Source organism: Mesoplodon bidens, assembly GCF_964165515.1.
Source record: "Mesoplodon bidens genome assembly, chromosome: 19".
In the NCBI taxonomy this organism is placed as follows: domain Eukaryota; kingdom Metazoa; phylum Chordata; class Mammalia; order Artiodactyla; family Ziphiidae; genus Mesoplodon; species Mesoplodon bidens.
Window position 1 is genome coordinate 44,755,726 of NC_138179.1, and position 21,257 is coordinate 44,776,982.

The 21,257-nt window shown below is 52.3% G+C and overlaps 1 protein-coding gene across 1 annotated transcript in view; it reads left to right on the top strand.

Annotated features, from left to right (window-relative positions):
• TBCD (tubulin folding cofactor D) overlaps positions 1-21,257 on the top strand; it is a 179,978-nt gene that overhangs the window by 37,207 nt on the left and 121,514 nt on the right. The window contains exons 8-12 of the mRNA XM_081220636.1: positions 8,372-8,417; positions 9,865-9,997; positions 14,815-14,951; positions 15,590-15,650; positions 16,702-16,776. Of these exons, the coding sequence (XP_081076762.1) occupies positions 8,372-8,417; positions 9,865-9,997; positions 14,815-14,951; positions 15,590-15,650; positions 16,702-16,776 (452 nt within the window). The remainder of the gene's footprint in view (positions 1-8,371; positions 8,418-9,864; positions 9,998-14,814; positions 14,952-15,589; positions 15,651-16,701; positions 16,777-21,257) is intronic.

Consider the following 21,257-nt stretch of genomic DNA (forward strand, 5'->3'; position numbering starts at 1 on the left):
CAGTAAGTGGCACCCCTGTGCCATGTGGTGGGGGCCCCTTTCTCCCAGGGCCTAGGGTGGAGCTGCTTTTCTTGCCCTTGACTCAGTGGTGCCTTCAGGGGCCTCAGACCAGCATCTCCTGCTCGGCAGTCGGGCGGACTTGCTCTCAACAGCCGACAGCCTGTGATTTACGGCTGGAGAACATGCCCTGGGGAGGGAAGCTGGTTGCACGGGGCAGAAGAGCTGGCTTGGGTGGGTGGTGACTGGAAGGTGTGGTGGTTTAGAGTGATTACTGAGAAATGCGTTTGTTTGCACTTTGTGCTGTGCTGGTTTCTAGAACAACAGGAACAGACCTGGCGGTCATCTCTCCTCAGATGGGTGTGCTATATGGTGTTGTCTCTCTGTGGTGTGATGGCTTGTACGGAATGTGTGCTTCCAGCTGGTGGTTTCCAGTTGGCTCATGTTTTATGCTTCATGAAAAATGGGGTACGCTCCCCATTTAGCGGCTTGGCTGATGGATCCTCCTGACCATCTGAAGATGAGAGCATTTCTGTCGGCCGCTTCCTCTCGTTGCTGGGGGTCACTGTTCTCTGCACACGCCGGGTTGGACTGTGTGCTCTCAGGAGGGAAGGGCCGTGAAGACAGCCCTACTTTACGTGGAAAAATAGACCAAGAAACAAAATCAAAGCCCTGGCCCTCTGTGATTTTTGTCCCTTTTCCTCCCTTTGGCCCTTCTGAGTCTGTTCATGGGAGAGTCCGTAACTCCTGTGACCTTTGCCTTTGTGCGTACAGAGCGCCCCCGCCCCTGGGAAATCCTGTGGGCTTCAAGGTCAGGAAAAGTGTAGGGATAAAAAGAACCCACCTGGAGCCCATAAAAGATGGGGTATCGGGTCCCCTCTGGTCCAGACAGTGGCCTGCAGCCTGGCCTCGGGGCTGGTCCCCTCTGTGGGGTGGGGACCATGGGGGCCTGTCACCATCTGCCCGTGCCCAGTGGCGGGCTGTGTCAGTGACAGTTGTCCTGGGAAGTCTTCACTACTTGTTCTTTTCTCTTACTTAGACTTTGTAAGGAACTTGGCAAATGAAGGATGTTCATGTGTGAGAGCATCTGGGGCCTTTCCTCGTATTTTAAATTCTTATTGTTTATCAGTGAATGAGACCAAAGAGCGTTCAAGTGGTCACCAGGTGCTGTCCGTTCTGTTTCCTGCCGTTGCCTGTCCAGCCTCCCTCCCCCTGCAGACCGTCTGCCCTGGTCTAGGCGCCCCTCTCAGCTTCCCGGACATTGAGAGTGGCCTCCCCGTGTGTCCCGCACACCGCTGTCAGGGTGGTGCCTGCAGCGTGAGATTTCAGTCCCTCACGGATCCTAAGGAGGGAGTTGTGTCTGTCGTGGACAAGCCACCCCCTAAGCCTGTGGCTTTGCACAGCAGCTGTTGTGTGTGGATTCTGTGGGTCCTGACAGGCCAGAGCATGGGCTGGGGGGGGGCGCTTGTCTCTGCCCCTTGCTGCCAAGGGCCTTGCCTGAGAAGCCCGCACTGTGTGGGTGACTAGAAGGGTTAGGCTCAGCTGGGCCTGTGGACTGTGGCTCCTGTGTGGTGCCTCTGCACGTGGCTACTGGGTTTCCAGGGGGAGCGTCCCAGGCAGAGGGTCCTGGGCTTGGCAGTCACAGTGTTGCTTCCACCTGGCTCTGTTGCTTGAAGCAGCTGGAAGACCCCTGGCCCCAGGGAGGGAGGCATTGACCCCAGAGACCCCGGCTGTGGAGGGGAGGAGGTCAGAGAACTTGCCACATAGGGTGACCATATGATTTTTATCCACACTGTGTATTTGAGAGTAAAAGGAGGCTCTGCTCTATTCATAACAAAGCTGCCAGGAGTGAGGGAGGTGAACTGGCCAAGGTGCCCGTCTGACCCGATGCTCCAGTAGAACAGTGTACCCGCGGCCCGCCTGCATGGGGTGCCCATCGGTAGGCCTTGTCCCTGCGCTGAGAGCTGCTGAAGGGAAGCTTTTCGGTGAGGTTTGTTTTTGACCCCCCCACCCCGGCACTGTTAGGCATCTCATCGCACGTTGTGTGGACCCCATCACACCACTGGTCTGCAGGCTCTAAGTGGGTATTTTGGTACTTTTGGCTCCCTCCCAGATTCCAAGTCCTCGCATGGAAGGAACCAAGTGTTTCTGCTCAGGAGTAATTGTTCTGAAAATGGATGACTTAGGTCTAAAGTATATTAAATTGGATGCATTTGAATTTACATGGAGTAAGTTAACTTTAAATTTTGTAAGTGAAACCTAGGGAAGAGTTCTTAAAAGAAAATAGTTTTCGGACAAACGAAAGGAATATGTCTGTATTTATCAGGTAGGAGACAATTCTGATCTCATTGGTTAATATAATGCGTTTTATGTTCGTTTGCATTTTATTCTCTGAGTGGCTCAGCGAACTGGTACCATCACTGCTGCATGTTGTTTACTGAGGAAACTGAGATTCAGAGAGGGCGCCTTCCTGCCCCGTCTCACAGGTGGTCAGGGTCTGGATGCTTCTCTGTGCGACATTCGTGGAGAATCCTCAGCACATTCAGTGGGTGGAGTAGGAGGAGCTCCTTCTTCTTTGAAAAATCATTTTTATTCTACACTTGGTGAAGAGATTAAGCAGTCCAGAGGCTTGGTGATGAAAACACACCAGCCCTTGTCTGCTCTTGTCAGCACAGCCCCTTCTCCCGGAGACAGCCCGCTTTGTGCCGAGGGTGATTGCCGCTCCTTCCTCCTGCACGATGTGCTCCAGCCCATCTGCCGGCTTGCGGATGCCCTTCCTGCTTTGTTGACAATGTCACTGTTTTTAGGTGCTCTGGACCTGTTTCCTCTGCCATACCCTCTCCACAGGGTCTCCTGATCCCACCCCTCTTTGTAAGAGGATGTCATGGTGCTTTTCCTCCCCTGCTGCCTGCCTCGCCCGTTGCTTCTTCTCAGCCAGTGCCTGTGTGCATTCACTTGTACATTATACGAGTTGGCAGCATTTCCCTTCCATTCTGTATCCTTCTTTAAGTCTTGGGCTTAGAATGATTGGTTTGTAACTTTTTTTTTTTTTTTTTTGCGGTACGCGGGCCTCTCACTGTTGTGGCCTCTCCCGTTGCGGAGCACAGGCTCCGGACGCGCAGGCTCAGCGGCCATGGCTCACGGGCCTAGCCGCTCCGCGGCATGTGGGATCTTCCTGGACTGGGGCACGAACCCGTGTCCCTTGCATCGGCAGGTGGACTCTCAACCACTGCGCCACCAGGGAAGCCCCTGGTTTGTAACTTTTATAGTCAATAACATTCATGACAGGCGTTCATTTTCTGCTCTGCAGTCCCAGGGGTCCTTATGAAGGAGCGTTGTGCCTGGTATTAATGTCAGATGGAGTCTACTTTCTAACATTCCCGTTGATCAGAATCCTGTCTTATTTTTGTTTCTTTCATATGTGGACCACAACTTGTACAGTTTTGATTTTCTTGTAGTTTGCTTATCTTTTTCTTTTCTTCACTAGCCCTTAATATAGTCTAGTTCTAATTTATTTTGTTGATTGCTTAGACCTCCTTCCACCCTTCTGGAAGATTCTGCTCTGTGTTTTTGCTGACTCTGTGGAGCCCCTCTGGGTCATCTGGGACAAGCTGGATCCTCCTCTTGTAGCCCCACTTCTAGTGTGGAGCACCTTCTCACCACTCCATCGAAAATTTGTTGCGATTTCTTGCTATTTATTTAGGGGAAAGCGTTCAGTCTTTTACCGTTAAGTATGATACCAGCTGTGGGTTTTCATAGATGCTCTTTATCATATTGAGGAAGATCCCTTCTATTTGTAGTTGATGGGGAGCTTTTATCATGAATGGGTGTTGGATTTTGTCAGGTGCTTTTTTTGCTTTTACTGAGCTGATTGTATGTTTTTGTTCTCTATTCTGCTAATACGATGTATTATATAAATCAATTTTTGAATGTTAAACCAGCCTTGCATTCCTTGCAAATGGGGAATAAATCCCATTTGGTCATGGAGTAAAATCCACTTAATATGTTCCTGGATTCATTTTGCTAGTATTTTGTTAAGGATTAAAAAAATTTTTTTAATTTAATTAATTAATTAATTTTATTTGGTTGCTTCAGGTCTTAGTTGCAGCTCGCCGGCTCCTTAGTTGTGGCATGCAAACTCTTAGTTGCAGCATGCATGTGGGATCTAGTTCCCTGACCAGGGATCGAACCCAGGCCCCCTGTGTTGGGAGTGTGGAGTCTTAACCACTGCGCCACCAGGGAAATCCTAAAGATTTTTATATGTTTGTTCATGAGGGACATTGATCTGCGGTTTTCTTGTGATGTCTGTGGCTTTTGTATCAGGTGAGGACCGGGAACTGTTCCTCCTCTGTTTTCTTGAAGTTTATGTAGGATGTATTTTTTCCTTAAATGTTTGCTAGAATTCATTCGTGAAGCCATGTGGGCCTGGGGTTTTCTTTATGGAAAGATTCTGAAGTAATAATTTAAATTTCTTTACATGATCCAAGTCTATTCAGATTTTCTATTTCTTAAGCTTATTTTTGCTTATTTGGAATTTGTCTTGGAATTTGTCAACTTCCTTTGGGTTGTCTAATTTTTTTTTGATAAATATATATATATTTATTTATTTTTGGCTGTGTTGGGTCTCGTTGCTGCGCGTGGGCTTTCTCTAGTTGCAGGGACTGCAGGTGAGCAGGGACTACTCTTCATTGCGGTGTGCGGGCTTCTCACTGCGGTGGCCTCTCTTGTTGTGGAGCATGGGCTCTAGGGCGCTCGGGCTTCAATAGTTGTGGCATGAGGGCTCAGTAGTTGTGGCTTGCGGGCTCTAGAGGGCAGGCTCAGTAGTTGTGGCACATGGGCTTAGCTGCTCTGTGGCATGTGGGATCTTCCCGGACCAGGCCTCAAACCCGTGTCCCCTGTGTTGGCAGGCAGATTCTTAACCACTGTGCCACTAGGGAAGTCCTGTCTAATTGGTTGTTGTAAAGTTGTTTATAAAATCCCTTTGTTATCCTTTTAGTTTCTGTAGGCCCTTTTGTGAAGTCCTTGAATCCCTGACTTTATTTTTATGTATACATGTTGTGTGTGTGTGTGTGTGTGCACATGTGCACACATGTGTTTATAATAAAATAAAATACACAGCCACACACTTGTGTTGTTGAACTGTTTTAAATTAAATCACTCCACTGCCTGTAAATACTTCAGTGTGTATTCTACATAATCAGCATACCATTTTGAAGACTTCTTTTTAAAACAAAAGAAAGTTTTGTTGTTTCCCACATGATAGTAATTCTGATTGTAGTATCCACTGGAAGAGAACACAGGGTGGGTACTTTGAGTCCAGTGATGCTTAACTGTGCATTCATGTCTGTTAATCTGGCTGTGTCTGCCCGCCATGCAGCTGGGTGTGACAAGGCCTCCCCTCTTGCTGCCCGGACTCAGCGCAGAGCTTGGGGTGGGCAGGGTTCAGAAAGGACAGCAGTGATTCTGGTGCTTCAGCAGCTGAGACGGTAAGTCTTCCTGGTGGTATTTTCTACCATAGAGCTGTTGGCATACTAGAGTGTGCTTCACAGTTTTAGAAGATTTGGCAAAATTTATGTTAGTTATTTTTATACCGAGACATTTATTTGTGTTTTTAAGCGTATAATTACTATAACTTTGAAAGTTGATTGAGACCTGAGTGGTTTTTATAACTTGTGTGCTTGTCGTGTTGTCAGCTGTTTCTTTGCACCGGTTGTCTTTGTGTGCAGTGGCACTGGCCGTGTGGATGGCTTTGTGCCCCGAAAACAGAAGGGAGGTGGTATGTGTCTGCAGGGCACGCTGGCGCTGCGACCTGGGCTGGGCCAGCCCTGAGACGCCCCCTCAGCCCTGCAGGCTGGGCCTCCTGCTTGGAGGAGGAGCTGGAGCCTTGGTGAAGCCCCATCCTCGGCCAGGTTCTCTGTCCTGGTTTGTATGTGAGGCAGTTTGGAGCTGAGACCGTTGCATCCAGGTTGTTTATGTGAACCCTGACATTTAGGTTTTTAAAGTTAGAGATATCTAACCACAGTGGTCTGTTCTGTAAGCTTTACTGCTGGGGTCTGGACTGGCTGAGTCCTGTATGAAGGCCTGGCCTGGCTCCTGGGGGAGGCTGCGGCGGAGCTGGAGGGATGCGAGGCAGGTGAGGGACGGCAGTGGCCCGCATGGAGGCTGCAGCGGAGCTGGAGGAATGCAAGGCAGGTGAGGGACGGCAGTGGGCTGCATGGTGCGGCCCGCCCTTTCCTTACTCCTGGTCCCAGACCAGCTCCACGGCCACCAGCTTGGGTGTCTCTCCTTCTGAGCCAGTCCACTGGTCCTGTTGTGGCAGTCAGGGCAGGAGGCTGATGGCCAGCGTAGATGGGGTTGCTCTCGTGGCCTCTGCTGCAGGAGGAGGGTGGCGGGCGTTGTGCCCAGGGCTGTGGGTGGCTCACCCTGGGGCTCGCACGTCCTGCTCAGACTCATCCGGCTGCAGGATGGTTTTCTCCTTCCTTTCCACCAAGCCACCTCCCTGACTCTTTTAAAAGTTCACCAGGGGGCTTCCCTGGTGGCCCAGTGGTTAAGAATCCGCCTGCCAATGCAGGGGACATGGGTTTGATCTCTGGTCCGGGAAGATCCCACATGCCGCGGAGCAGCTAAGCCCGTGTGCCACAACTACTGAGCCTGCGCTCTAGAGCCCACGAACCACAACTACTGAGCCTGCATGCCACAACAACTGAACCTGTGCACCTAGAGCCCGTGCTCCACAACAAGAGAAGCCACCGCAATGAGAAGCCTGCGCACCACAACGAAGGTTAGCCCCCACTCGCTGCAACCAGAGAAAGCCCGCGTGCAGCAACGAAGACCCAGTGCAGACAAAAATAAAATAAATTAAAAAAAAAAAGTTCACCAGGAAGAAGCTAGGGGATGCAATCATCATAAACCCAGATTGTAAAGACATAGATTTCAAGTGTTTTGGGGGTGGTTTACCAGTCATGAAATGGGGATATTTCAGATGTGGCCCGTGAACGTCCGGGGGTCCTTCTCCACTTGTAGTGTGGGTCACGGAAAGGTGTGGGGGAATGAAATGCCCTGAACTTCCTAATCTGATGGCTGGCTCATGGTCTTGGGGTTGAGTTGCTGGGGGGAGGAGAAAGGCAGAAAGCACGAAGGAGAGCATGACTTCTGCCGAGGGGCTTTTGCAGCAGAGGGCCAGAGCAGGGCTGGTGAGGTGAGGCCTTTATCACGTGTGCTGGGAGAGGCAGTGGAGCCTTGGGCCCCTGGCTGGGAGGTTCCACGGTGCTTTGAGTGTTGGGATGTCCTGGGCCTGTGGGTCTGAGCCCTGTGGCCTGTTCTCCTGTGAGCCTGCCTCAGAGTGTCCAGGGCCCCCGGGTGGTTGGTCTCCATGTGAAACACCATTGACTAAGTGTCTGAGATAGTGTTCACGCTCTTCACCTCGGCTGAGCAGCTCCTTCACCAGCAGGACCTGGTGTTGGGGGATGGGGTCCAGTGCAGTCGGGCCCACGTACCTTCAGACGGTCTAAGACAGAAGCAGTCTCACCTTGCCAGTTAAATAGTAATTCTTTTTTTTTTTTTGCGGTACGTGGGCCTCTCACTGTTGTGGCCTCTCCCGTTGCGGAGCACAGGCTCCAGATGTGCAGGCTCAGCGGCCATGGCTCACGGGCCCAGCTGCTCCGCGGCATGTGGGGTCTTCCCGGACCGGGGCACAAACCCATGTCCCCTGCATCGGCAGGCGGACTCTCAACCACTGCGCCACCAGGGAAGCCCCAAATAGTAATTCTTGAAGGAGAAGAAGTTCCTTAGCTGTTTTCCTAGAGTTGCTCAGCTTTAGGGTTCTTCGTTTAAGGGCTTGGATACCCAAGTCTTACAGAGTTGAAAGTGGAGGGTAAAATTTCAGGTTGAGGACTCCGGGTTTTTGAGGTTTTGATAGCCTGCCGGCCCCACATGTGTGAGAAGCAGGAGGGGCCCTTTCTCCTTTGCCGGCTCAGAACGAGGATGAGTACGTGGGTGCCTTACCTTGGTGTGGGATAATTCGACCTGTAACTCTTATCCTTTGGTACCTTCAGGTACACACTGGTCATGGAAACCCGGTACGATTCTTTACTCTCCTTACAGGCCAGCACCCTTAACTTCAACGCGGTCGCATGTCAGTGAGCGCGGCCTCACCACTGCATCTCTGGTTTACGTTGCCCCTTTGGAAGATTTCCTCTCCAGTCTCTTGTAATTCCTTTCTTTGTCATGTACAGAAACTCTTCTCTTGTTATTTCCTGGCGAGTGTCTAGAATAAAAATCCTGGAAGATGCGATGAATTGTTTTGATAATTTATGTTTTAAATTTGTAAATGTATTTGCAAATTCTAACAGAATTTTTTTTTCTTTTTTTTAAGGCACAAATATTTAAGCATGGAAAACGTGAAGACTGTTTACCCTACGGTAAGGTTTATTTGTAAGTGAGAGTGTGTTTGTGACATGAGTTTGCCTGAATTATGATCAAATGTGTCTCTTTAACAGTTTATTCACAGGCACAAAAATCTGTGACTTGCTATATTTGGATACTATCATAGGTCTTTTTTTTCAGTCTTCTTTGTGTGTGTGTGTGTATGTGTATGTGTGTATGTGTTAATAATAATCTGACTGTTAGGCCTCAGGCCTCTTAGGGAGGAGGTCTGGGTTCCTGATGCCCTGACTGTCTGGTCTTGATCCTGGGGGCCTTGGGATGTAGATGAAGCCCTGAGGTTTCTGGCTCGCTTCCTGGGGGCCCAACTGCATTCTTCCCAGCACCATGGCTACATCATTTGCCCTTTTTGCCTCATTCTCTTAATTTTAGATTGAACCTCAACTTATGAAAATCAGTATAGTGATTTTCGCTGCAGGAAGGCTTACTCCCTGGAACAGGAGAAATTTCTTAGTCTGTGTTTTAGAAGATGTATGAATCAGATTTAGGTAGCAGAGTCTATTTCTTGAAGTTTTCACCATGGAATATTTCATACACATACAGGAAGACTGACTGGTAGAGTGATCTCTCATATTTCTGTCACAAGCTTCAGGTTTTGAATTCATGGGCACTCCTGTTTCATCCATGCTCCCCCTCACCCACCACCTAGACACCCTGTCATTCCACTGGCATCTGTTGACTCTTTTTGGAAACATAACCTTGATGTCATTGTCACACCTGAGAACATGAGCAGTCGCCATTCAGCATCGTCACACGTTGTCCTTGACGGACTCGCACACACAGATCCCAGGTCCATCTTGAGTTACTGTCAATTATACCCACGCTGGTCACTGTGCGCCGTTTGGGTCTTTTGGGAAGTTACCCAGATGCCATTTCAACTTGTCTTGAACGCCCCCTCCTTGTCTCACACGAAACGTGGTCCTGTGTGCTCTCCTGGCCTCCGCTTCCCCCGATGCCCTCCTCATTGCCCCAAATAGCCTTGACAGCAGGGGGGCCCGATCACACAGTTTCGCTGCTTGTAGAGACCCCTCCCCATTCTTGCAGCCTCATGCTCAAGCCTGTCCACATGGTCTTTGTGGCCTGCAGCATGTGCTCCGCCCGCTAGGCACGTGCCCGCTCTCTCTGCCCAGGACACTGTTCCCTCCCTGGGTTCCTCTGCATTCCATCTCCAGATCCGTGGTTCACAGTGAGAGGGCTGGGCAGGTCCGACTCCAGCTGCACTTAGTAAATGACATGGGGTGAAGGGGTCTTTATGAAGCAGAGCTCAAGGGGTCCAGCGTAGACATAGGCCTTCACACTGACTGGGGTCGGGGGTCCTGTGGAAGTGTCTGGTTTTGGTGTCGTGCGTGTCAGGTGGGGTTGGTGGGTTTGGGAGATGACACAAACCCTTCCCACCAAACTGAGCGGGACGTGCTGTGTTCACAGCTGCCACCGTTCTCCAGTGCCTGGACAACTGCAGGCTCCCTGACAGCAACCAGACCCTGCTCCGGAAGCTTGGGGTGAAGCTCGTGCAGCGGCTGGGCCTGACCTTCCTGAAGCCCCAGGTGGCCAAGTGGAGGTGAGTGGACTGAGTGGTGACCGTGCGGCCAGGGTGTGTCGGGAGGCTGGCACGGGGCCAGGTGTTTCAGGTGGCTGGACACAGCGGGCTGATTGACGTGTCCTGCTTTCATTTTTTTCCCAGTCTTAGCAGTGTTTCTGAGTTTGAAAGGAACACCTTTTCTTTGGGTTATTTTCTGACCCCACATCTTCCAGCTGGAATTTTGAAGTGGAACCGATGACAAGGAAGGCTTGTTTCGCACTCACTGAGAGTGCCTGTCATTCAAGTGTAGGGCAGCCTCACCCGTGGGTCGCACCATAGGGAAAGCTCCGTCTGGTCGCCGCAGTCTGGGTCATGGGCTCCTTCCTCGAGGTTTACTCAGAAAGGAGAGCTGTCTCTGCCTGTGGATGGAAACGATGTCTTAAGGGTTCTTTTGAAGTAGTGGCTCCCACGGAAACAAACTATTTACTGTGCTGGGGGTGGTACTGCATTTTAGCAGTCTTCAGTTTTATTTCAGGTATTCATTTGTGTGGTTTGGGAGGAATTATTTGATTAAGTTTGTCTCCAATTATAGGAAATTCCAGAGAAGTGTGTTATGTTTTAGTGATGTTTTACTGAAATACCTTTTAGGTGTTCTGTATACAGCTTGTTCTGTAAGTTGTTTATGAGACTAAATGTTAGTGGTTACTTTGCAGATGCTGTGGAAAATTAACATTCTGTGCTGTATTAGGGTTCCCCTGAGAAACAGAACCAATTGGTGTGTGTGTGTAAAGAGACTTATCATAAGGAATTGGCTTATGCTTGTGGAGCTGGCAAGTCCCCAAATCTGGCAGGCTTGGAGGCCAGGAGGAGCTGATGTTTCAGCTTGAGTCTGAAGGCAGGAAGTATCCCTCTCACTGGGGGAGAGTGAGCCTGTCTGTGATCCTCAGGCCTTCAGTGGATTGGGCAAGGCCCACCACACTGGGGAGAGCAACCTGCTTTACTAAGCCCACAGCTTAAATGTTAATCTCACCCACAATCACTGTCACAGACACAACCAGAATAATGTTTGAGCAAATATCTCGGCACTGTGACCCAGTCAACTGGACACATTAAAATGAACTATCACAAGTACTCCAAGCATTTACGTGGGAAGGAGAGTAATTTAGCACCCCAGTTACTTTGTTCAGTCTGTATCTCTCTGTACACTGAGTGTGATTATTAACGTGGTGGGTTCAGTCTCCCGTCTTGCTCTTTGTTTTCTCTCTCATCCGTCTTTTTCATTTTATCCCCTCTGATACATTTTCTTTTTATCTTTTCTTTTTTTTTTTTTTTTTTTTTTGTTGCGGTATGCGGGCCTCTCACTGCTGTGGCCTCTCCTGTTGCGGAGCACAGGCTCCGGACACGCAGGCTCAGCGGCCATGGCTCACGGGCCCAGCCGCTCCGCGGCATGTGGGATCCTCCCGGACCGGGGCACGAACCGGTGTCCCCTGCATCGGCAGGCGGACTCTCAACCACTGCGCCACCAGGGAAGCCCTTTTCTTTTTTTTTTTTGCCATACGCGGGCCTCTCACTGTTGTGGCCTCTCCCGTTGCGGAGCACAGACTCCGGACGTGCAGGCTCAGCGGCCATGGCTCACGGGCCCAGCCGCTCCGCTGCATGTGGGATCCTCCCGGACTGGGGCACGAACCCGTATCCTCTGCATCGGCAGGCAGACTCCCAACCACTGCGCCACCAGGGAAGCCCCTTTTTATCTTTTAGATTCATTCCCTTTTTGGCTACCTTCCCCTTAGTGACAGGCAGGTAACTGGCCTCACTGCCCCTCCTGCTGTCTGGGGTGCAGGCCTTCTCAGTTCCCCCCGCTGGGGTGTGGCCCTTGCTCCTGCAGCAGCTGCTCATGTCTCACGCGTGGCCTTTCAGTCCTTCCTGCTGGACCCACACTTCAGTGACTGCCCAGCGTTACTTGCCCTCTGGACTCTGTTTGGCTCTTGGCCTCCCAGCTGCTCTCTGATGGCGTGTCTGGGTCTCACACGCCTCACAGCTGCCTGAGGATCCAGGGAGAATTTGGGATGCCGTCTCAGCGCCCCTTCCTTCAGCGTCAATCCCCACTTAGTAGCCACCTCACTAGTCATGATTTGTTTTTTCTGCCCAGCAGGACGGCGGCTATGCTCGGGCTGTGCTTTTCTGTGCTGTGGTTTAGAAAGTGCCTTTGGGAGGAAGCAGAGGGGAAGTTGGGTGCACCTGCGGGCTTCCCTGCTCTGAGGGATTGTAGCCCTGCCTTGGTTGTCATCTTGTGCCTGCCAGCGGTTGGTATATACACTTTGTCTAGATTTGTGGTTAAGTCAGGAGGGAAAGTCCAGTGGCAGCCTGTCTGGTCCCTGGTTGCTGGATGATATAGAGAACTTTTCCTGTGAGGTAAAGTCCTCGTGTGTCTTCATTGGAGGAGAACAGTAACAGTGTCGACAGTCGTTGGCAAGTGCCTGCTGCTTGCTGGGAGCTTTATGATCTTGACACCGATCCTGTGGTGCCTGGTGACGTTCTCCTTGGTTCAGTTACCTGTTGCTGCTCTGATTCTGACAACAACTCTGATGTGTGTTCTTTTCCAGACCAGGACCAGGCAGTTGTTGGACACCAGCTGGGTGTCCTACTGTGTAACTCAGTTTTGACTCTGTCTTTGTGGAGACAGCACCAGATCCTACAGTTTAAGGGCTCAGCCCACTAGACTGTCTCCCCCGCCTCAACACCTCTCCTCCCTCTGCCGACCCCAATTGCAAGTCGGAGTTGTCACCTGTGTTTCTGACAGTCTGGCTACAGGTTGGAGGGTTTGATAATTTGCTAGAGCGGCTCTTAGAACTCAGAGAAATATTTTATTTGAGATTACTGGTTTATTATACAAGGCTATAACTCAGGAATGGCTAGGTGGAAGAGATGCAGAGGGCAGGGCCTGGGGAGAGGGCACAAGGCTTCCATGCCCTCTGAGTTCCCCACCCTTCCTGCTCCTCCCTGTGTTCACCAACCTGGAAGCTCTCCTAACCCACTCCTTTTTTTTTTGGTCCGGCCATGTGGCATGCGGAATTTTAGTTCCCAGACCAAGGATCAAACCTGCGCCCCCTGCAGTGGAAGCTCGGAGTGTTAACCACTGGACCTCCAGGGAAGTCTTCCTTTTGGGTTTTATTGGAGGCCTCATTGCATAGTCCGGGTTGATGAAGTCACTGGTCATCAGCGGTTGATTGAACCTCCATCTTGGGAACTGCCCGCACCATCCTTGTTTCACGGAACCTGAGGCCTCAGGGCCACAGCTAAACAGTGTCTGAGTTGGCTCTGTCTCTGAAGCCCCAGTTCTCTGGAACTGGACTTGACCTTAGGCTGCGGCCCCCAATAATCATGCTGTAACTCGACCTGTCACCTTTTATGCCCCAGGCCCTGTCCTGAGCTGGGGCTGCCCCAGAGTCAGGCCCAAGCGTGCCTGTCCTGCTTCTAGGAGGGGAGGCGTTCCTGGGCCTTTCTCTGCACAGGGCCTGGTCTGAGTGCTTTGTGCACATCCTCCCACCCGGCCTCGTTGCAGCCCTCTGGGTGGGGCCTCATTTTACAGATGGGAAACTGAGGCAGGCAGAGGTTCAGGGGCTGTGCAGTCAGACAGCTGAGCTGGTCTGTGCTGCTGGCCCCTTCATGGCACTGCGGGAGACGATGCTGGTGGCCTCAGCCGGTGGGGAGGGGGGTGTGGGCGGCAGGAAGTGGTGAGAGCCATTCAGGAGGCAGGATCTGTGGGAGCTGGCATGGACCAGCTGTGGCCCCTGGTGTGGAAGGTGGGCGTCTGGCCCGGAGGCAGGGGGTGGGGCTCTGCTCAGGTGGGAGACCTGGAGGCAGAGCCTGTGGAAATAAGGTCAAGGCCAGTGGGTTCAAGCGTGCCCTCCCTGCCATTTCTGTTGGGTGCATTCTTTTTTTTTTTTTTTTTTTCTTTTTGCGGTATGCGGGCCTCTCACCGTTGTGGCCTCTCCCGTTGCGGAGCACAGGCTCCGGACGCGCAGGCCTAGCGGCCATGGCTCACGGGCCCAGCCGCTCCGCGGCATATGGGATCCTCCCAGACCGGGGCACGAACCCGTATCCCCTGCATCGGCAGGCGGACTCTCAACCACTGCGCCACCAGGGAGGCCCGGGGTGCATTCTTTTTAAAAAAAAAATTTTTTTTTTAAATTTATTCATTTTTATTTATTTATTTTTGGCTGTGTTGGGTCTTCATTGTTGTGCGCGGGCTTTCTCTAGTTGCGGCAAGCGGGGGCTTCTCTTTGTTGCGGTGCGCAGGCTTTTCGTTGCAGTGGCTTCTCTTGTTGTGGAGCATGGGCTCTAGGCACACAGGCTTTAGTAGTTGTAGCTCACGGGCTCTAGAGCGCAGGCTCCAGTAGTTGTGGCTTACGGGCTCTAGAGCACAGGCTCAGTAGTTGTGGCTCACGGGCTTAGTTGCTCCGCGGCATGTGGGATCTTCCCGGACCTGGGCTTGAACCCGTGTGCCCTGCATTGGCAGGCGGATTCTTAACCACTGCGCTACCAGGGAAGCCCTGTTGGGTGCATTCTTGTTGTCACGCTTTGTCACCTGCCTTTCTGCTAAGAAAGCTTTCCGACACAGGGTTTCTGAGTCATCTAGAAGGTGAATCTATGTTCTGTGGCTCAGATGAGGTGGTTATCTTCCTTGACAATCCATGCTGGTGACAGTTACTGCTCAGTTTCCTTCCTGTCCATCCTGTACCTGTAAAGCACATGGAATTTTCACAGTGACACTAAATTGTTGAATTCAGTCATCAGGATCTTCTAGCTCCAAGTTGTTGCAGAAGGTCTGAGGTGTGTTTGTTTGCTCCTTGCAGGTACCAGCGTGGCTGCCGCTCCTTGATTGCGAGCCTGCAGCTCGGTGTCCAGAGTCCTACAGATCCAGGGGTACAGACCGAGACCCCTGACAGCGACGGAGAGGACGACGTCCCCGAGGAGGTGGAGAGTGTGATAGGTGAGTGGGGGCTACCTCATCTCGGCCTGCAGGGGACCTGGCCCCACCTCTGGTCTTTGCAGGGTGGGAGGTGAGGCTGGGGCTTTGTGCATCTGCTGTCTCCCCCGCCGCCTGTTGCGGCCCTAGACCGCCCTGGTCGCAGTGCGTCTGTGCACCTCCACAGGCTCCGTCCTGCCTCCGCATCAGGCTTCCTGTGCTGCCGTGTACCCTCCACCAGGGCTTCCACTGACCGGCTTGCAAGGCCTGTACTGCTTGGGAGCCCTCTGTGCGGCCTTTCCTAGAGGCTGAGCATTTCTCAGACCCTGTCCATAGGAGAGCTGCTCTCTGCAGCCTCTGGCAGAAGCTGTTTTCTCTGGGAAGCCTCCCTCATCAGCCTCTGGCCTTCCTCGCTGGTGCTCTCTGCCCAGTGACTGTTAGGAGCTAAGATAGAAATTGCCCTTAAATGATGACTTAAAGACACACAGAAGGAAATGTCCTTTTATTGTGATTAGAATTGAGATTCTTCATGGAATTGCCTTTATGGTACTGTTTTGAGTGGTGTGCAGGGTGGGTTACCTTAAAGCTGGGAACTGAGAGCTCATCTAGAACTCTGGGTGGTTCCGTGGGGCTCACAGACCGGCCTTCCTGTGTTCTTCCAGAGCAGCTGCTGGTTGGGCTGAAGGACAAGGACACGATCGTGCGGTGGTCTGCGGCCAAAGGGTAGGTGACTGCACTTGGTCGGGGGGCTGGGCTGGGGGCTCACAGCTTATGCCCCAGATGCCTGCAGGTCTCCTGAGTCTCCTTAATCATTCAGTACTTCCTGTGGAATTGGAGGGCTGCAAACAGCTCCGAGAGTTTTAAAAGGCAGAATGATTTTTTCCTAATTCACATTTACTGCTCTTTGTTCTAATTTTCAAGAAAATCACTGAGGTTGGTCAGTGGCTTCTTCATTTTCTTGCCCTTCTGGCTGGAATGAGCACGTTTGCCTTTTTTACCTTCAGGTGTTTCTTTCCTTGCTCCTCACGTCCTCACTGCCACGACCCCCACCTCCTGCCTCCACAGCCAGGGGTGGCCCCCCATGTAGGGAGCAGATGCTGCACAGCCTCACTTGATTCCAGAGCCCCCAGGAGGGGCTGGCATCCCCCTCTGCTACACCTAAGGGAACAGCCAACACAGGTGCCCCGGCACACCCAGTGGGGCCAGGGCGGGTTAGGGGACAGATTACAAAGGAGATGTTGTGGAGAAAAGGAAAATGGGTGAAGGTGCCCATGGGCCCTCCCCACAGAGGTTCTGGGTGTCCGTGCCAATCCACTCACATAGCGAATGCTGGGGTGAGGAGGCTCACATGGGGGCTTTTGGCCAGCCTCAGAGCCCAAAGTCTTGTCTGCTTGGAGTACGATGGGCTGGGAGGGTGGGCCTTTCTGGGGCACCGCTGGCCGGGACCCAGCCTGGGCAGTGACCTAATGGGAGCCGGCCCGGTTGGCATGCAGCATGGGATGGATCTTGGTGGCCTGAGCTGGGAGCCGTTGACTGTCTAAGAAGTGCACCTGCCCTGTGGGCTCCCTTTGCCTTGGTCCCCCAGATGCCTGTCCTGTCTCTGTATGTCAGTGTGATGGGCTCCCTGATGGGGCAGGTGGCTTTTATGGAGCAGAATCAGCCTCTTTGCCATTCTCTGGAGAGAAGGACAGTCACGTGGGACGTTCCTAGTGTAGCGTGTGCCCTTGACAGGCTGGTGATGCTGACAGATGCTGACGTTGCTTCTGCTTTTCAGAATCGGTAGGTTGGCTGGAAGACTTCCCAAAGAGCTCGCGGATGATGTGGCCGGGTCTGTGCTGGACTGTTTCAGGTATGTGGGGAGATCAGAGGGGTAGATGTGTTTCTGGGTAAGAGCAGTGGCTTTTCTTTCCTTACTTCCTCCTATGTTTTCTTTCATTTGAGCTAGTTATCAGATTCTCTGAAGCCATTTCTTTTCCTTTTGAAGTTAAATTTGAGGACTCTAGTTATTTCTGATATATTTCTTGTGTGTGTGTGTGTGTGTGTGTGTGTGTTCCCCTAATACGTCTTTGTTTTTAAAAAATTGGGGTATAGTTGTTTTACAGTGTTGTGTTAGTTTCTACTGTACAGTGAAGTGGAGCTCCCTGTGCTATACATTGGTTGTCTATTTTATACATATTAGTATATATGTTAATCCTAATCTCCCAATTCATCCCACCCTGATATATTTCTTTTGTCAGCTTAGACTCCATTACATTTAAAAACCTTAAGGAGAAAGAAGTCAGTTTTGTGCGTGTCCACACATAGACACGTATCCTTCAAGGAAACTTGTTTTCATTGGAATGAAACCAGGGCTGCTCTGTCCAAGAGAGTTTTCTGTGATGATGGCCTGTTCTAGATCTGGGGCTATTGAGATCTTAAAAGAGGCTAGTGTGACTGAGGTCTGAATTCCAAATTTTATTTAATTTCATCAGATGTAAATCTCGTAGCCACATGTGCCAGTGGTTGTGCTGCATCTGTCCTCACCTCTTGGGTTCCTGGGGACCCTCGGCCTGCCCGAGGTGCAGGTGTGGGCCGGGAGGTGCAGGTGGCAGGTGCGGGAGTTTGAGCCTGGGGCCTGCAGGCCAGGGGCAAAGGGCAGAGCCCCGAGCAGCGCAGCTGGGCTGGGGGGTGCTTCGTTAGTGCAACTGCTCACCAGGACTGTTGCTCTGCTTGCCCCTCGGTTTCAGAAGCAGGTGATTTGAGAATGGGTGTTGTGTTCGGCCCCCATTTGTTGTCCCACCCTTGTCAGCCGGTTGTTTCTCTTCTTGGTGCCCCCATGCGTGTGAGAGCTGTGCTATTGGTGTTCATGGGCACTCAGGCCTCGGTCACCGAGCCGGCCCACGGGGTCCCAGGGGCGTGGGCTCCTCCTGCCCTGGGCCCCGAGCCTGCTTGGTGAGGTTTAAGGACTGCAGGAAACCGTTTCACACTACTGTTTCAGAGTAATGTTGTGTGTGTGGCCACTGTGTCTTCTTGTGGCAGGAGACACGTGCTGCTTTGCGGGACTCTGTAGAACCGTGGGTCTGCACGATGACTCTACTGACTTGTTGTAGAGTGTCTTCCTGGAGTTCTTTTTCGGGGGCTTGCTGATGGGCACGAGATGACACGGGCACCCCACTGGTCCTGGGTGAAGAGGTGTGGGTTCAGGGCAACCAGGGACACGGGGGGGTCTGGGAGGATGGAGGAGCCAGGGCCTCCAGCCTTTCCTCCCAGCGCCTTCCCCTGGGGTGGCTGTCTGCCTCCCTCAAGCGCTTCGCTTTCCTCTTTCCTTCCTTAGAGGGTTTCCGCACAGCACTCTGGCTATTTGAAGCCATCTTTGTCCAGCCCTTCCTTCTGTTGCTCCTTCTGCAGTCTCCCCTCCCATGCGCTCATGGGTCCCCTCCCGTGCGGCTCTCAAACCCCGTCACTTCTCTAGCCGTTGTGCCTCTGCCTCAAGGGCTGTGAGCCCTTCACCCCAACGTGTCTCCCCTGAACGCTAGCATCTTTTCTCCCAAAACATGCTTCTCTGGTCAGATGTATGTTCCTTCCTCTCGGCCTGCAGCCTTAGTCCAGTTTCACTCGTCCTAGTTAATCTCCAAACGCTGCTTTGCCTTTATTTTGTCGTTTTAATGAATTCCTCTGATCTTTGTGTCTGGGTTGTGGAGGGTAGAAATGGTCTCACTGCTCCGGATTCCCAAGGCCAGAAGCCCAACACAACATTGAGCGAAGGGGCCTGAGTGGGTCCTCGGGGAGGCAGTCTTTCCCTGGACAGGACCGCCCACAATGGGTGTGAAACTCCTGATTGCAGAACAGACCGTAGAAAGGAGTCAGCGCAGCCGGGAGAAGCAGGGACCAGCTGGGCTGGGGTGTGAGGTTGGCAGGGCGGTTGGGCTGGCTGGCAACCCAGCACAGAGGCCGCTCTGGTCTCCTCCCTCCTTTTGTGTCCTCCTGGGGTATGTGGTGAGCTGCCAGCCATTTCTGCAGTGGGTCAGAAATAGGACATTAATTCTCTTATATGTAAGAACACCCGACTCCTGGGACTGTTACCTCGCTCCCTGCCCTGTTTCTGGGCCAGATTCTGTGGCTGGGGCCTCCCACTGAGCCCCATAGGACCTCCTCCGGCCCTCTGCCCCCCTCCCAGGTCCCGCCCCAGAATGTGCAGGTGCCCCCACCCCTCCCACCACTTAGAAAACCACGCGTTAGCCCCTTAATGGCCTCAGGACAGGATCCCAGAGATGGTGCCCAGCCCCACCAGTCCAGCGTGGGTGCAGGCAGCCTGCCCCGGGAGGCCTTTCCGGGTCCTCTGTGTCTGCCATCTGCACTAAGCCCGCGGGAGTGTCCAGTCAGCAGACGGGCCTCAGCCCTGCGGCCTGGGTCCTGGGTGTTCCCTGGTGGTGCTGCTGTGGCCGCGGGAGCAGCCCCGTCTCAGCAGGAAGTGCTCTTCACGGCTCCTTCCCAGGCTTTTCCTTGAGTTCTAGTGCTGTTTGCAGTTAAAAGTTCAGAAGGAGATGAAGGTGATGGGGTGTCCCCCTCTGCTCTGCACCCTGCACGCACTGTCCCCCTTTCTCCGTGTCCTTCTAGGGACAGTGGGTATGAGGTGGGTGGAAGGATAAGAACGTCTTCTCCGCTCATCCCGCGCCCTCCACGCCGCCCCACTCTGCTCTTCCAGGTGGTCCTCATTGGGTCCCCTTGCTGATGTGAGGCCAGTGACCCCGAGCCCATCTTGGCCTCTCTGTCTCCCGAACCTGCTGTCTCGGCCCTTCTGTTTGCTGTTGTCTCCACTCCTCTGGGACCCCAGGCCCTCCCACGGTTGTCTGGGGCTTGGCTCTGGGGCAGGAGCTTGCCCTCAGGCACTGGGCACTCTGGCGGTACACGGTACTCTGCGTCCTACTGTCTGCGTCCATCCCCGCTGTGCAGGTTGGCCTTGGAGAGGGTCCACGTCCTCCTGGAGTGGGAGAGCAAAGGCAGCAGCGCAGGCAGGACGCCGCGGTCCTCCTCGGCCCCCCTTGGGCCACAGGCATTTTACAGCCCGACGCAAGGTCCTGCACTGTCCACAGCTGTTGACAAGCGACAGCGCACACACGTTTAGTTGAGAAACACTGGCGATTGTCGTAGTGATAATTGAGTCATCGTACTGCTGACCTTTTATCAGGTTCTTCCAAATGTTATTAAATCTTTTATGGAAAGCATAAAGCACTTCTCTCCAACGGAAATCCTGAAGTACACAAAGTGCAATATTAAATTGTGGAAACGGTCATATAGTCTTTGGGACAGACATTTAATAAACACCTGGAACTTAAGAAAGTTATAATTGGAATTCAGTCACTGGTTGCTGGCGAGGTCCAGGGCAGCTTTTGTGTCTGTCTTGGTCAGCGTGTCTCCGCAGAGGCCAGAGCAGGGCCTGGCACGTGGGAGACACTGCTAAGTGTATTTTGAGTGAAAAGATAAGCCTAGCTTCTATCCTATCTGAGTATTCTTGCGTTTGTTGCCAGCCAGTGATGCAATTTATTTGGTTTTCCTAAACATTTCTTTGCCATCAAATTAATTTATTCAGAATTGGAGAGAGTCCTATAATTTCTCTTGTTTTTTTGGGTGAAGTATATTTCCATGTTTATTTTGGCAGCCAAGCGTGGAAACTCTCAGAACAGTTATTGATGTAAGAAACAGTTGTTGATGTAAGAAAGAGTTATTCTCGCTAGTTATAATGCCAGAGCTGCACCTTTAAACATGAGAGCTTCCAAACCACTTCAGGAAAGCTTTATTAAATACGAAATTTTGCTTATGAGTTGACTGGCTTTTCAGTTGTTTATTGAAAGTCTGTTTCAAACAGTACAAAAAGAGTTCTGTATATGCCGTTTTATTCTAACTTCCTAATTTCAGTATTCATCATTTAAGCCAGCAGGGGCTCCATGAAAAGCGGGTCTCCTTGCCCTTCCTGCGAACATTTTCCTAACCTTCATTTGGTGCAGTCACTGTGTTGTGAGCCCAGCGTTTCTTGAGCGGCGCAACTGCTTAAACGGCTGAGAGAGCTAGCTGCTCTGGCCCGAAGGTGCAGTGGGCACGTGTGTGGGCTGCTCCCCCTGGGGCATGTGAGGCTGACCCAGGATTTTTTTTTTTTTTTCTTTTGCGGTAAGCAGGGCTCTCACCGCTGTGGCCTCTCCCGTTGCGGAGCACAGGCTCCGGACGCACAGGCTCAGTGGCCACGGCTCACGGGCCCAGCCGCTCCGCGGCACGTGGGATCCCCCCAGACCAGGGCATGAACCCGCGTCCCCCACATCGGCAGGCGGACTCTCAACCACTGCGCCACCAGGGAAG